This window comes from Microcaecilia unicolor, chromosome 2 (genome assembly GCF_901765095.1).
Source record: "Microcaecilia unicolor chromosome 2, aMicUni1.1, whole genome shotgun sequence".
Taxonomy (NCBI): Eukaryota; Metazoa; Chordata; class Amphibia; order Gymnophiona; family Siphonopidae; genus Microcaecilia; species Microcaecilia unicolor.
The window spans coordinates 407,409,980-407,424,294 of record NC_044032.1 but is presented as its reverse complement, the minus strand read 5'-3'; the positions used below and the strand labels follow the sequence as shown (position 1 = coordinate 407,424,294).

At 45.9% G+C, this 14,315-nt stretch overlaps 1 protein-coding gene across 2 annotated transcripts in view; it reads left to right on the top strand.

Annotated features, from left to right (window-relative positions):
* FAM13A (family with sequence similarity 13 member A) overlaps positions 1-14,315 on the top strand; it is a 501,662-nt gene that overhangs the window by 397,881 nt on the left and 89,466 nt on the right. For both annotated transcript variants that reach the window (XM_030190686.1, XM_030190687.1), the window contains one exon: positions 7,553-7,739. In XM_030190686.1, coding sequence (XP_030046546.1) covers positions 7,553-7,739 — 187 coding nt within the window. The remainder of the gene's footprint in view (positions 1-7,552; positions 7,740-14,315) is intronic.

Here is a 14,315-nt window from a genome sequence, read left to right as displayed (position 1 = left end):
GCCCACGGCAGACTGGCGTCGGATGCCTTCCTCCTGGATTGGGGGGAAGGTCTGCTGTATGCTTATCCTCCCATTCCTCTGGTGGGGAAGACTTTGTTGAAACTCAAGCAAGACCGAGGCACCATGATTCTGATTGCTCCCTTTTGGCCGCGTCAGATCTGGTTCCCTCTTCTTCTGGAGTTATCCTCCGAAGAACCGTGGAGATTGGAGTGTTTTCCGACCCTCATCACGCAGGACGAAGGGGCTCTGCTGCATCCCAACCTCCAGTCCCTGGCTCTCACGGCCTGGATGTTGAGGGCGTAGACTTTGCCTCTTTGGGTCTGCCAGAGGGTGTCTCCCGCATCTTGCTTGCTTCCAGGAAAGACTCCACTAAGAGAAGTTACTTCTTTCATTGGAGGAGGTTTGCCGTCTGGTGTGACAGCAAGGCCCTAGATCCTCGCTCTTGTCCTACACAGACCCTGCTTGAATACCTTCTCCACTTGTCGGAGTCTGGTCTGAAGACCAACTCCGTAAGGGTTCACCTTAGTGCAATCAGTGCATACCATTACCAAGTGGAAGGTAAGCCGATCTCAGGACAGCCTTTAGTTGTTCGCTTCATGAGAGGTTTGCTTTTGTCAAAGCCCCCTGTCAAGCCTCCTACAGTGTCATGGGATCTCAATGTCGTTCTCACCCAGCTGATGAAACCTCCTTTCGAGCCACTGAATTCCTGCCATCCGAAGTACTTGACCTGGAAGGTCATTTTCTTGGTGGCAGTTACCTCGGCTCGTAGAGTCAGTGAGCTTCAGGCCCTGGTAGCCCAGGCCCCTTACACCAAATTTCATCACAACAGAGTAGTCCTCCGCACTCACCCTAAGTTTCTGCCAAAGGTTGTGTCGGAGTTCCATCTGAACCAGTCAATTGTCTTGCCAACATTCTTTCCCCGTCCTCATTCCTGCCCTGCTGAACGTCAGCTGCACACATTGGACTGCAAGAGAGCATTGGCCTTCTATCTGGAGCGGACACAGCCCCACAGACAGTCCGCCCAATTGTTTGTTTCTTTTGATCCCAACAAGAGGGGAGTGGCTGTAGGGAAACGCACCATATCCAATTGGCTAGCAGATTGCATTTCCTTCACTTACGCCCAGGCTGGGCTGGCTCTTGAGGGTCATGTCACGGCTCATAATGTTAGAGCCATGGCAGCGTCGGTAGCCCACTTGAAGTCAGCCACCATGGAGGAAATTTGCAAAGCTGCGACGTGGTCATCTGTCCACACATTCACATCTCATTACTGCCTGCAGCAGGATACCCGACGCGACAGTCGGTTCGGGCAGTCAGTTCTTCAGAACCTGTTTGGGCTTTAGGATCCAACTCCACCCCCCGAGGGCCCTGTTTGTTCTGTTCCAGGCTACACTCTCAGTTAGTTGGTAAATTTTTTAGGTCAATCTCAGTTATGTCCTCGCCGTTGCGAGGCCCAATTGACCATGGTTGTTGTTTTGAGTGAGCCTGGGGGCTAGGGATACCCCATCAGTGAGAACAAGCAGCCTGCTTGTCCTCGGAGAAAGCGAATGCTACATACCTGTAGAAGGTATTCTCCGAGGACAGCAGGCTGATTGTTCTCACAAACCCGCCCGCCTCCCCTTTGGAGTTGTGTCTTCCCTTGAAGTGTATTGTCTTGCTACATACTGGACTGGCCGGCTCGAGCCGGTTTCGGGCGGGAAGACGGCCGCGCATGCGCGGTGCGCGCGGGCGCGCGAGGGCTAGCAAAGGACTTTGCTAGTGAAGTTTCCGATTGGAGGGGCTGCCGTGGACGTCACCCATCAGTGAGAACAATCAGCCTGCTGTCCTCGGAGAATACCTTCTACAGGTATGTAGCATTCGCTTTTAAGCCAAATTATTCCTTTACATATGGAACCCAAAATATATGTAATATAAAAACTGGTTCTCAAACATCAGTCAAATAAAATATCCAAAGTGGCCATGTTTCTGCAGCACTGCCTGTATCGGGGATAATTTGTAGAAAAATACAATATCAAAGAACAGCATAACTATTATGCACAGTGCACAAATTTCTGTCACATTTTTGCTCTGTCATTCTTCCTGGCAGTTTAAAAGCAGATTTTAGAAAGAACCTGCAGAAGAGAATTCAGAAGTCCAAGTCAAAATAATTTTACAAGAAGCCTTGCCAAATTTAAAACTTCTTGTAAACTAGGAGTAGGGCTGCACATTCCAGCTCCTCCATATCCAGAGAGAGCAGGGATTTTTAGAAATCTGGATGTGATTGTGGGAGTGGGGGGAGCGGGGCAGGACGGGATGTACTTTCCACCTCCACATAGACATGGGAGCACCTTAATAAAATCACTGCTTCCTTTGCCAATTCCCCCAAACAACCGTTGGTGGCTTCCCCCAATAGATAGGCTTCAATAGGCAGCGTTTTATTATTTTGTTATTTATTTAGCACCCTAAATCAGGACACCATAGAACAAATTACAAATTTGTTTAATTTGATTTCTGTCCTTTCTTGGGTACTCCAAAACAAGTTACAATCCAAATATCAAAAAATGGCCCTCTTTCCCATACTGCTACACTGAATCCCTTCCCCAGAGAGCTTATGCTGTCAGTACATGAAGAAATGGAAGATACTAGGATGTGACCTAAGCTCACAACAGCTTAGTCACAGCAGCTTGATTTGAAACTAGGTGTCCTTGTTCTCCGAGGACAAGCAGGCCAATAGTTCTCACAAGTGGGTAATGCGACCTGCTTTTGCCATGTCTGGAGCTTGTAATGAGCTTAAAAGAGCTTTGTGGAGCATGAGCCACACTCCACTGCACATATATGAGTGCCTTCCTGCCTGCTGCGAGAGCACGGTTCCTGCAGTTCTTTTACCCCAGTGAGGACAGGATGTGGTAGTTTTTTCGTGCTCCTCACAGCTTGGTCTGTTAGAGCTTTTTGAGTGCCTTTTGGCTAGTTTTTTTTTTTTTTTGGGGGGGGGGGGAGGGTATTTTGTATTTTCCCATGTTTCGGGTCTCTTCTTCCCATCCCCTTATTGTATTGATTTATTTTGCCTGCTTTTAGGTTTCTTTATTTTTTGTGTCAGGCCACTTGTAGGCCTTGACTTCAGTTGGATTCTCCTTTGTTTTTCTCTGGTGCTTGGCCCCTTTTTCGACACCATTGAGTCATTTGATTGGCTACAACCGAGATTAAATGAATTCTTTGCTTCGGTCTTCACCGAGGAATATTTGGGAGAGATACCGGTGCCAGAAATGGTATTCAAAGCTGAAGAGTCAGAGAAACTAAATGAAATCTGTGTAAAACGAGAATGTAATAGCGCAATTTGACAAATTGAAGAGTAGCAAATTGCCTGGACCAGATGGTATGCATCCCAGAGTACTGATAGAATTGAAAAATGAACTTACAGAACTATTGTTAGTAATATGTAATTTATCTTTAAAATCAAGTATGGTATCTGTGATAAAGTCCCCTCCAGGATAGTTGGGTTAAGGCAGTTTCAGTCTGAAATACAAGTCCCAGAAGGCATTGCAGGCAAGGAGCCAGAGGGTGAGATGAAGAACCTGGACTGGACTCCTAGCTGCAATCGGGGAAGACATGGATGTAAGCTGGCAGGTTGTGTAGAGTGGCTGCCACTAGGTGGAAAGAGTTAGGAAACCCTGTGTGCAGGAGCTCATCATTGGTCTCATTAGTCTAATGCTTAACTCAGCTGGTTTGGGTGTGAGGAAGCTAATGGAAGGAGAATGATTGGGTGGTGGTAGCTGAAACCAGGGATTAATTAGGCAGGTGGGAAGGAGTCCCAGGAGTGCAGTTCAGTTCAGGAGAGAGAAGCAGAAGGAGAGAAGCAGTTGCAGGCTGAAAATCCTTGGGCAGGGAGGTCCCTAAAGTACTGAAGCAGGCTGAGATTCCTTGGGTGAGAGGAAGTCCCAAAAGTATTGAATTCACTGTGAAGCTGATGCAGGGGAAAACCATTGGGTAGAAGGAGTCCCTAAAATATTGAACTCTCCTGAAGGTAAAGAGGATAGAAGGTAGAAACTGCTACTTGGTGACTGAAATGTGATGATGAACTGAAAGAACTGTTTGTCCTGGGAATTGAATTACTGTTTATTGTGCACTGGATAAGGAGCCCAGACTGAAGCCTGTAAGCCTGTATTGAATCCTGGTATGTGCTATGCTGCTGTTGGAACTGTGTACTAGAAACCTGCATGGAATAAAGTCCTTGAGTTTGAAGTTACTGGTGGATATCTGTTCCTTCATTGTACTGGGAGCCTGTGGTTAGAGGAGATTGTTCTATCCCTGGCTGCACAAGAGAGGCGCCTGGTTACATACCGGAAGATTGGAGGGTGGCCAATGTAACGCCAATTTTAAAATCAGGTTCCAGAGGTGATCCAGGAAATTATAGACCAGTTAGCCTGACGTCAGTGCCGGGCAGAACGGTAGAGACTATTATAAAGAACAAAATTACAGAGCATATTCAAAAGCATGGATTAATGAAACAAAGCCAACATGGATTTAATGAAGGGAAATCTTGCCTCGCCAATCTACTACATTTCTTTGAAGGGGTGAACAAACGTGGATAAAGGTGAGCTCTTTCGTCTTTCTCTGTCTTTTGCAGTGCCTTCCCATTCAGATATTTTTCCCCATTTTTTCAATAATTTTTCATTTTTTTGTCAGTGTATTTTATTTCCTTTTAATTTTAGTAGTTTTTTTGACCCTTCAAGTATCATTTCTTTTTCGCTAGTTGCTAGGCCCGTTTAGGCCAGAACACCAACCTCATTTTTAATACTGCCCCATTTTCAGTTCACAATTTAGGGGTTTATGTTGGCTGCAATTCTTTTCTCGATGTCCCAGGAGATCCCTAGCGGCTTCAATGGCTTCAAATGTGCATCCAATATAAACAGGTGATTTCTGTGACAGATCTGCACTCTTGTTGCATCAGGTGCCTTCGACCTAACCATGAGCTTTAAAAATGCAGTTAAGGACACAAGAGGATGCAGCAGGTCCAACAGAAGAGACTTTTGGGTCCTCAGAGGCCAGTACATCGTCATTGGCACTGAAAGCATCAACCTTGATGGCTGCCAAGATTTCAGAATCCACTGGGAGTGCACCGGCATCGAGAAGGTCTCTCAGGTTTGGCCACTGAGATTAGGTCCCAGGACAGGTCACAATCAGACCCAACACCAAGGACACACATGGGTTTGATGGCGTCCTCGTTGGCACCAAAGGATCGCAGTGCTGAGCATCGGGGAAGCCCAAGAAGCATAAGCATCAGTCCTCATCAACACACAATGGGAGGAGCACTCCTCCTCTTTGGAAAATGTGCACAAGTCTCCGGGCAGTCAGGTCCCTGCTACTAGTTCGACACAGACACTTTCTCAGACCCGCTGTTGTCACAGCTCTCCTGCCTTTGTCAGTGCCTTCCTTCGATGAGCGGTTCCGAGCCATCCTCAGGGAGGAGCTGGCACAGTCCACTCAGGCATCGAGAGTGCTTGCATCAACTGTGGAACAGCCCCCAGAATTTTCCTAAGGCTCAACCCATGCCTGTGCAGAGATCCTTGACCCTGGCATCTCAAAGAGTGTCGACATCAAAACATACAGTACCACTTTCAACGTCAGAGAAGGAAGCTTCATTCACCCGTTCTGAGTATGGTGAAGAATCTGAGTGGGACCATTCACAGGACTTGGAGGAGGACCCACACTACTTCTCGGAGGAGGAGTCTTATGAGGTACCTCAAGAGAGACATAAATCTCCACCTAAGGGTTTCTCTCTTTCACTAGTTGTGTCAAGCAGATGGCATTTGCCATCCCATTTAAGTTAGAAATGGAGGAATAGCCCAGGGCGGAGATGTTAACTGTCCTAGACTATGAGTATCCTCCAAACAAAGGGGTCACAGTACCATTGCACCCTATCCTTAAGGATGCACTGTTAAGGAACTGGGAATTTCCCTTCTCAGAACAGGTCGAGCCTAAAATAGTGGATATGCAGTATTGTATCCTGAAGGCTCCCGGATTCGAGAGGGTCCAACTGCCTCACCACTCTCTGGTAGTCAAATCCACCCTCAAACAAAGCTAGGAGCTTCAGGACTCATGCCTCGGCGCCCCCAGGTAGAGTGGCTCAGGCACTGGACTTGTTTGGGAGGAAAGCCTTTGGCCCAAAGTAAACTCAGTCTTGCAGGTTCTCTCCCACAGGAGAAGACCACAGAGCTTTGCCAGTTGGCCAGTAAGCAGCTAGAGTGCAGAAATTATCTGACCAGGGGCACCAATGACTTAGTGTCCAGACTCTCCGCCATGGATGGGGGGAACCACAGAGACTCATGTCTGTATGTCTCTCATCTGGAACTAGCAGTTCAGGAGAGGTTAGAGGACATTCTGTTCCAAGGTGGCAGTCTGTTTGGAGATAAGGTAGAGAGGTCACTGACCGTTTTAAGAAGCATACACATACCATCCAAACCCTGTCTTGGCACCCTCCAGCTGTTCTCTCTTCCTCACGGAGATTTTCCAGTGGGCCTAGGCATTGGCCGAACTACTCGCAAAGGCATAGGTTCCTGCTGCCTTTATTTATTTGGATTTTCTCACACCTTTTGTCAATAGTAGCTCAAGGTGAGTTACATTCAGATACACTGGGTATTTCTCTGTCCCTGGAGGGCTCACAATCTAATTTTGTACCTGAGGCAATGGAGGGTTAAGTGACTTGCCCAAGATCACAAGGAGCAGCAGCGGGATTTTAACTGACCACCTCTGGATGTCAAGACTCCTCCACTCCGCTTCTTGCACTCTGCTAGCCAATCGCAGTGTTCATTTCCTTCACTTAGGCCTAGGTTGGGCTGACTCTCTAGAGGTTCATGTCATGGCTTATACTATCAGAGCTGCGTTGATAACCTACTTGAGGTCAGCCTCCATAGAAGAGATTTGCGAGGCTGTGACATAGACATCTATCCATACATTTACATCACCTGTTGCCTAGATCAGGACTCCCATCGTGACCGTAGGTTTGAGCAGATAATCTTCCAGAATCTATTTGTGGTTCAGAATCCAACTCCATCCCCCCCCCCCCCCCCACCCCACACACACACACTAGGCCTTTCTTTTGTAGCTCCAGGCTACCTTTTAAAGAAAAATGATAAGTAGAACTTGTTGCAATCAAAAATGTTTGGTGTCTGCCTGTTGTAGAGCCATTTGTTCACATTGTTTCCCCTTTTTTCAGTTGAAGGCAGCCTGTAGCTAGGGAGTCCTACATGTGAGTATTTAGTAGTCCTGCTTATCCTTGGAGAAAACGAAGTTATTTATTTGTAGCAGGTTGTCTCCGAGGACAACAAGACTTAAATCCTCACAACCTTCCTACCTCCCTAAGGAGTTGTATTCCTCTAGCTTCTAATGGACTGAGGAGGTTCTGTGTGATAGCAGGCAAGATTAGAAGTACATGCATGTTGAGCCTACTCAAAGGCGTCTTAGAAAAGTCCTTCCCATGTCAGTGATTTTACCCATTTCTGAAGATAAATCCAGCTGTTCTCAGAGAACATCTGCTGCAGTTAAGTAATTTTTGTTTTACATACCTTTTTATTTGCAGAGAGGTTGTCAACAAAGAGAACATTCCCTCTGTATTTGGTGGTTTGGAAGACTGCATTCTGACTTCTCAGGAGGCGGACAAGTTACAAGAGAATTGCTCTAGCTACATTGAGGAGAGGATTAAACCAAAACGTCAGAAATCCAGCAGCAAGCTTTCAGAATTGCATGAGAATCAGGATAGCCCTCTGGTAAGTGAAGTGGCAGCGCCCAACCCCTGTTCCATTCATCTCACCTGATGAAAATAATAATTTAAGGTGTGAAATAATAAAGAAGAACTGTGACCTTGCAGGTAGAAGTCAACCTACTGCCTCATAACATAGTAACATAACATAGTAGATGACGGCAGAAAAAGACCTGCACGGTCCATCCAGTCTGCCCAACAAGATAACTCATATTTGCTGCTTTTTGTGTATACCCTACTTTGATTTGTACCTGTGCTCTTCAGGGCACAGACCGTGTAAATCTGCCCAGCACTATCCCCGCCTCCCAACCACCTGCCCCTCCTCCCAACCACCGGCTCTGGCACAGACCGTTTAAGTCTGCCCAGCACTATCCTCACCTCCCAACCACCAGCCCTGCCTCCCAACCACTGGCTCTGGCACAGACCGTACAAGTCTGTCCAGCACTATCCCCGCCTCCCAACCACCAGTCCCGCTGCCCACGACCGGCTCTGGCACAGACCGTATAAGTCTGCCCAGCAATATCCCCGCCTCCCAACCACCAGCCCCCTCTCCCGATCTTGACTAAGCTCCTGAAGATCCACTAAGGTACTTGGTCTAACCAAGATTTTGTCAAGATAAGTGTGTTTGTTCAGTTCTGTTAGGAAATGTAACTGTACAACAGTGTTTTTAGGTTTTATTGCTTCTGGCTACTTATAGTTATTACATGTTTGTTGATCGTTGTGTTTTTGGTTTTGAGGAATGTTTTTCAGCCTAGGTATGCTGCAAACATATTCCTTCTCATTGATGATCTGCACTCATTGTGGGACCTATATATGCACAGTGGAACAGAGAGGTAGAATGGTTGATTTTGGGGGTAATTGGACAGTTGTTGGGGCAATTGCAGGGGTAGTTTTTGAGGTTGAGGCAGTTTGGATGGGTTGGAAGAGTAAAGAACAGAGAGAAGCAGTTTGAAAGGAAGCATTCCTTAACTGCTATGTTTCATTGTGTGCAAATTTCTATGCTTCAGGAGCTGGAATTCCTTCTCCCATGGAAATGCATCGGGCCATTTTTTTGGGAGTGGTTTATTTCTTTGGAACCTATGGTCCAATTTACCCGTTTTCAAATTTGGTGTGTCTTTTTTCACCAGTTTCTCCCACATGACAAGTTTCATGCCATTCCATTAACTCTTAAGAAAATTAAGACAGACATTCTATCTAGGCCTCTTTTGTATAATTCTTTCCAACTTCTCTTGGGTTGGAAAGAGTAAAAAAAAAATCAAGATGGTACAGCTATGCACTGATCAAATGTGTGGGTCAAAAATTCCAATCTAACTTTTCATTTTCCATCATACTGTTATCAAGTACAATCATGCAAAACTCTGTTGGTTCCTTTTTTACATATTTCCAGTGTTTCTGTACAGTTTTCTGCCATAAAACGCGTGTTATTTGGTCAGTAAAGGTCCTTCATCTCTTCTGGTGTCACAGCGCCACCCTGTTGAAGATCCTGGAATCATCTTAAATATTCTTCACACAGTTCCTTAGAATGTAAAGGAGAATCTACTATAATAAAACGCACCCTCAATGTTCTGAGGACACTGACGTCACTGCAGGCACTCACACACCGGTTCATAAGTTCATGGTGATGAAGCCACAACACTCACCATGTCTTCATGCCCCACCCTCGCGTCACACGTGATGACGTCGAGGGCGGAACAAGAAAACAAGGCAAATGAACGCACGGGGAGCAGTAGGGAAACACGCAGAGCGTGTTTCCCTACTCCTCCCCTTCCAAGAAATCCCAGCCGTCGCCGACGTGCCCATCACCCCGTCCCCTTTCGCCCCATCGCCCCGCCCCCGGTAGCACACTCTTCCCCTCATCACCTTCCCTCCCCCCTGTTATCTCCCCTCCCCTTACGCCACTATCCCTGGTTGTCTAGCGGTACCTGTTCACTCGGGCAGGAACGAAGGAACCCCCGCTTTCCTGCCTGGAGCGCTGCTGTTAGCTGCCCGGCTGCATCGTGTCTGAGTCTGGCTCTCGGTGATTCAAAATGGCCGCCGAGAGTTGAAGCTGCCTCGCGAGACTTCAACTCTCGGTGGCAATTTTGAAACGCCGAGAGTCGGACCCCCACACGATGCAGCAAGGCAGCTAGCAGCACTGCTACGGGCAGGAAAGAGAGGGCTCTTTCTTTCCTGCCCCGACCGAACAGGTACCTCTAGACCACCAGGGAGACTAGCGTAAGGGGAGGGGAAGGGACTCCCGTGCCCGCTAGCGCCCGTTTCATCAGAGGCAGAAACGGGCCTTTTTTACTAGTATTATATATTACTTATTTTGCAAGATCTGTAGGTTGTGTACAATAAAGTTATTTACTTAAACGTTTATAATCTGCCTATCAAATTAGTTAGAGGACAAAAGCACATACATAATAAACTAAAATCAAATAGCCAACAATCAGTAAATGAGCATGGGGCACATTTCCTGTAGGACTCAATAAGCTTGTGCTTGTCCCTCCCCTGTGGCTCACAGAATCTTGGCTTGTACTGTTACTCCCAAGAATCTTTTTGTAGGTTGTCTCAGGAGTACTGGGCGCTATATTATACTAGTGTTCTGAGTAGTGCATCATTCATGTATGTACGGTCTTTTTAAAGACCACTCCTCATTTCCACTCAACTGCACAATCTCATTTTTACTCCCATTTTATCAGACTCCTGAGGCAGGCCGAAACACCGTGCCATGTCAAGTCTTAAGTATTTATTTTGTGCTGTTGTGCATTGCTTTTTACACATTGCAGTAATAAACTTTTTATGTTGATCCTGAAGTTTGTCTACCACTTTTTGGTGTTTGCCTATTTCTCTCGCGAGACTTATGTGTTCAGTTACCGTCTGGTTTGGGGCACATTTTCGTCATATGAAGCTACATCAAAAATATGTCATCTGGCTAGGAATACCACCTTAAAAAATATTCCGTAGCAGTGCTGCACACTAATTGTTAGATTCAATTCCTAGATCAGGTCTCCTGCACCCGGAATTATCTGGTCCTGAGGAGGGAACATTTCAGGCTATCCAGGAGGAGATTGACCTGATGTTGGAGGGCATGGACCAGTAGAGGAGACCTTACAAAGGATGCAGTTTATTCTAGGGCAAATGTTAAGTGCTATGTGCAACCTAAGCTTTGCCCTATATCGTACTGGAATCAATAGTCAGGAGCACCTTTGATGGCCTTCAGCTGGCAGTCATGAACTAACTTTATAAATACTTTTATTATTATTATTTGTTACATTTGTACCCCACATTTTCCCACCTATTTACAGGCTCAATGTGGCTTATATAATACTGTGAAGGCGTTTGCCAGTCGGTAGATAACAAATAAGCTTGTTTTACAAGTGGAAAAGGTCTTTTATAAAATTTCATAGCGATATATATATGTGGCAACGTAATGGCACATAGGGATGGCATTGTGATGTAAATATGCATATTTTATAAAAGAATATAGCTTTATGCTTATCCCAAATGATCACTTTGTTAACTGGACCATCAAGACCGTGGCTCCATTATATGTGGATTAATACAGAGTATACACCAAGCTCCTCATATGTTCTCTCTTGTCTGATGGAGATATCCAGTATTTTAGGTGTTATTGAAATTATTGTTATAAGCTAGCATCTTAAATATTAAGTTCTTCCTCAGAGCATGGTATATGTAGGTAACCCCTCGACATGACCAAGTTTCGCTTCACTGCATCAGGAAGAGATCCCTTCAAAAAAATAGAATTATGAATTTCTGACTTCATTACATTCACTTAAATAACTTTGGGTCAAAGAAAATTCTATTAACTTTAATCACACTTTAACAAGAAAAACTCCAAATCTTTAGTCACTCTTAATCTTCATTACTAGCAAGAACTATAGTCCACAATATGGCGCCAGCGTTCATTCCCTGTTTAAATACAGTTCAGCTGACTTTCTCCACCAATCCCATCATACCAGCGTCATCCATTCAGTTTTTTCATAAAACATAAAAATCCATAGTTCTTTATAATTCAAAAACTTTTCAAAATCACCATGATGTGCCAATGCATATCTGAAAGTTGATGTTGGCAGAGGTGGATCCCAATATGGGGGCCGACTGGGCCCCTGGCCCAGGGGCCCGAAGGTTTTGAAGAGAGAGGCCTTCTCATTATCAAGGTGGGTTTTGCATAGCAGCCTACCTGTACAAGTCCGGTGGTTGTGTTTTTCAGGAGCGTGATAAATCTATTTTAAAACTCTGCTGAAATCCTGATATTTACCATTTATTACTACACGTATCAATACCCGATAACACTAACAGTAACGATGGATTAAAAACTGGTTAAAGATTAAAAAATCAGAAAGTAGGGTTAAATGGTCAGTATTTTCAATGGAGGAGGGTAGATAGTGGACTTCCCCGGGGGTCTGTGCTGGGCCCGCTGCTTTTTAGTATATTTATAAATGATCTAGAGATGGAAATAGCTAGTGAGGTAATTAAATTTGCTGACAACACAAAGTTATTCAGAGTTCTTAAATCGCAAGAAGATTGTGAAAAATTGCAAGAGGACCTTATGAGACTGGGAGACTGGGCATCCAAATGGTAAATGACATTTAATGTGAGCAAGTGCAAAGTGATGCATGTGAGAAAGAGGAGCCCAAACTATAGCTTTGTAGAGCAAGGATCCACATTAGGAATCACCGCCCATGAAAAGGATCTCGGTGTCGATGATACATTGAAACCCTTTGCTCAGTGTGTAGTGGCAGCTAAGAAAGCAAATAGAATGTTAGGAATTATTAGGAAAGGGAAAATAAAAATGAGAATGTTATAATGCCTTTGTATCATTCCATGGTGCGACCACGCCTCGAATACTGTATGCAGTTCTGGTGACAGCATCTCAAAAAGGATATAGTGGAATTAGAAAAGATACAGCGAAGGGTGACAAAAATGATAAAGGGGATGGGATGAAAGGCTAAAGCAGCTAGGGCTCTTCAGCTTGGAGAAGAGTCAGCTAAGGGTACATATGATAGAGTGGAGTGGAACGGGTAGAGGTGAATCGCTTGTTCACTCTTTCCAAAAATACTAGGACTAGGGGCACACAATGAAGCTAAGTGGTACATTTAAAGCAAACAGAGAGAGTATTTCTTCACTCAACGTGTAATTAAACTCTGGAATTCGTTGCCAGAGAATTTGGTAAAAGTAGCTTTCTTAACAGGGTTTTAAAAAAAGGTTTGGATAATTTCCTTAAAAAACATTAATAATGGATTTGGGAAAATCCAATGCTTATTTCTAGAAAAAGCAGCATAAAACCTGTTCTGCTATTCTGGGATCTTGCCAGATACTTGTGACCTAGATTGGCCACTGTTAGAAACAGAATATTGGGCTTCATGGACCTTCGATCTGTCCCAGTGTGACAATGCTTATGTTCATAGATCCGTAATTGTACAAATTTAAAACGGTTGTACAGCTGCATGTATAGTGTCTTCCTTGTGGAATGGATAGAAAAACTATGTACTTGGCAGTAGTAGCTTGGAAGAGGGGGTGGGGCCCTGTGTGTGTGTTAGCCCAGGGGCCCACAAATTTGTGATCCATCCCTGTGTTTACTGCACCAGTGTAGTACCAATGGTGATGATTCCTGCTCTATCTTAATCCAAGATTTATGTACTCTTCAATGTAGCTTCACCGGGCAAGCAGTTCTTCCAATATAACATAATCCACATGGACATTGGATATGATGGATAGCATTTGAAATATCAGAGGTGGTTATAAATTGTGTTGCATGAACCCAATCTGTACCAGTCATAGAGAACTCGCACCATTGGCAGTGTCCACAAACTGAATGGTTTCTCTCCGCTGACTGACTACTTAAAACCCTTTTCCCACTGTTAATATGTTTTCCAGTCATCTTAGGTTGTTGAAAGGCCAAAATTGTCCTGTTCCGGTTATTGGTGAGCCCTTAGGTTCCCCGAGGCCCTGTAAGACCTCAGAGGACCGCCGCGCACCCCGAATCTTCACCCGCGGCGACCGCCGTTCACCGAGGGTTGAGCCCCCAGCTGCAGGCGGCCAGCAGGACTGCTGGAACCGCGGGGTGACGGCCGGCCTGGCTGGTAGTCAGCAATACAGTCTCTGAAGGGCAGCTAGCAAGGCTAGCACTGAAAAGGAACGCAGTCACTGAAGGTGGCTAGCAAGGACGGCTAGCTGGAAGAGGAACTCAATCTCTGAAGGTGGCTAGCAGGGACGGCTAGCTTGAAGAGGAACACAGTCTCTGAAGGACAACACTTCCCGATCCACTGTGTGGGCTTCTGACATTCGAAACGGAAGCACTGGACTCTTCCCGTTCCGTTGCTTAAATTCCCCGCCAGTCCATCCCCTTCCAACAGCTGGAGCCAATCCCCCCGGCCTAGGCAGGCAAGGGACGCCTGGATTGGCCAGCCTGCCTGGCAGGCGGAGTCTCCCCATCAATGCGCCAATCCGGCGCGAGTAGGCGGAGCTGGCTCGCTGGTCCGCTCCAGAGCAGGGAGACGACGACGCCGGCGCCGCCATCTTGGCCGGCGTATCCCCCTCTCCGAGGCCGGCGCTCGCTCCAGCGGATCGCCGGCCTCGG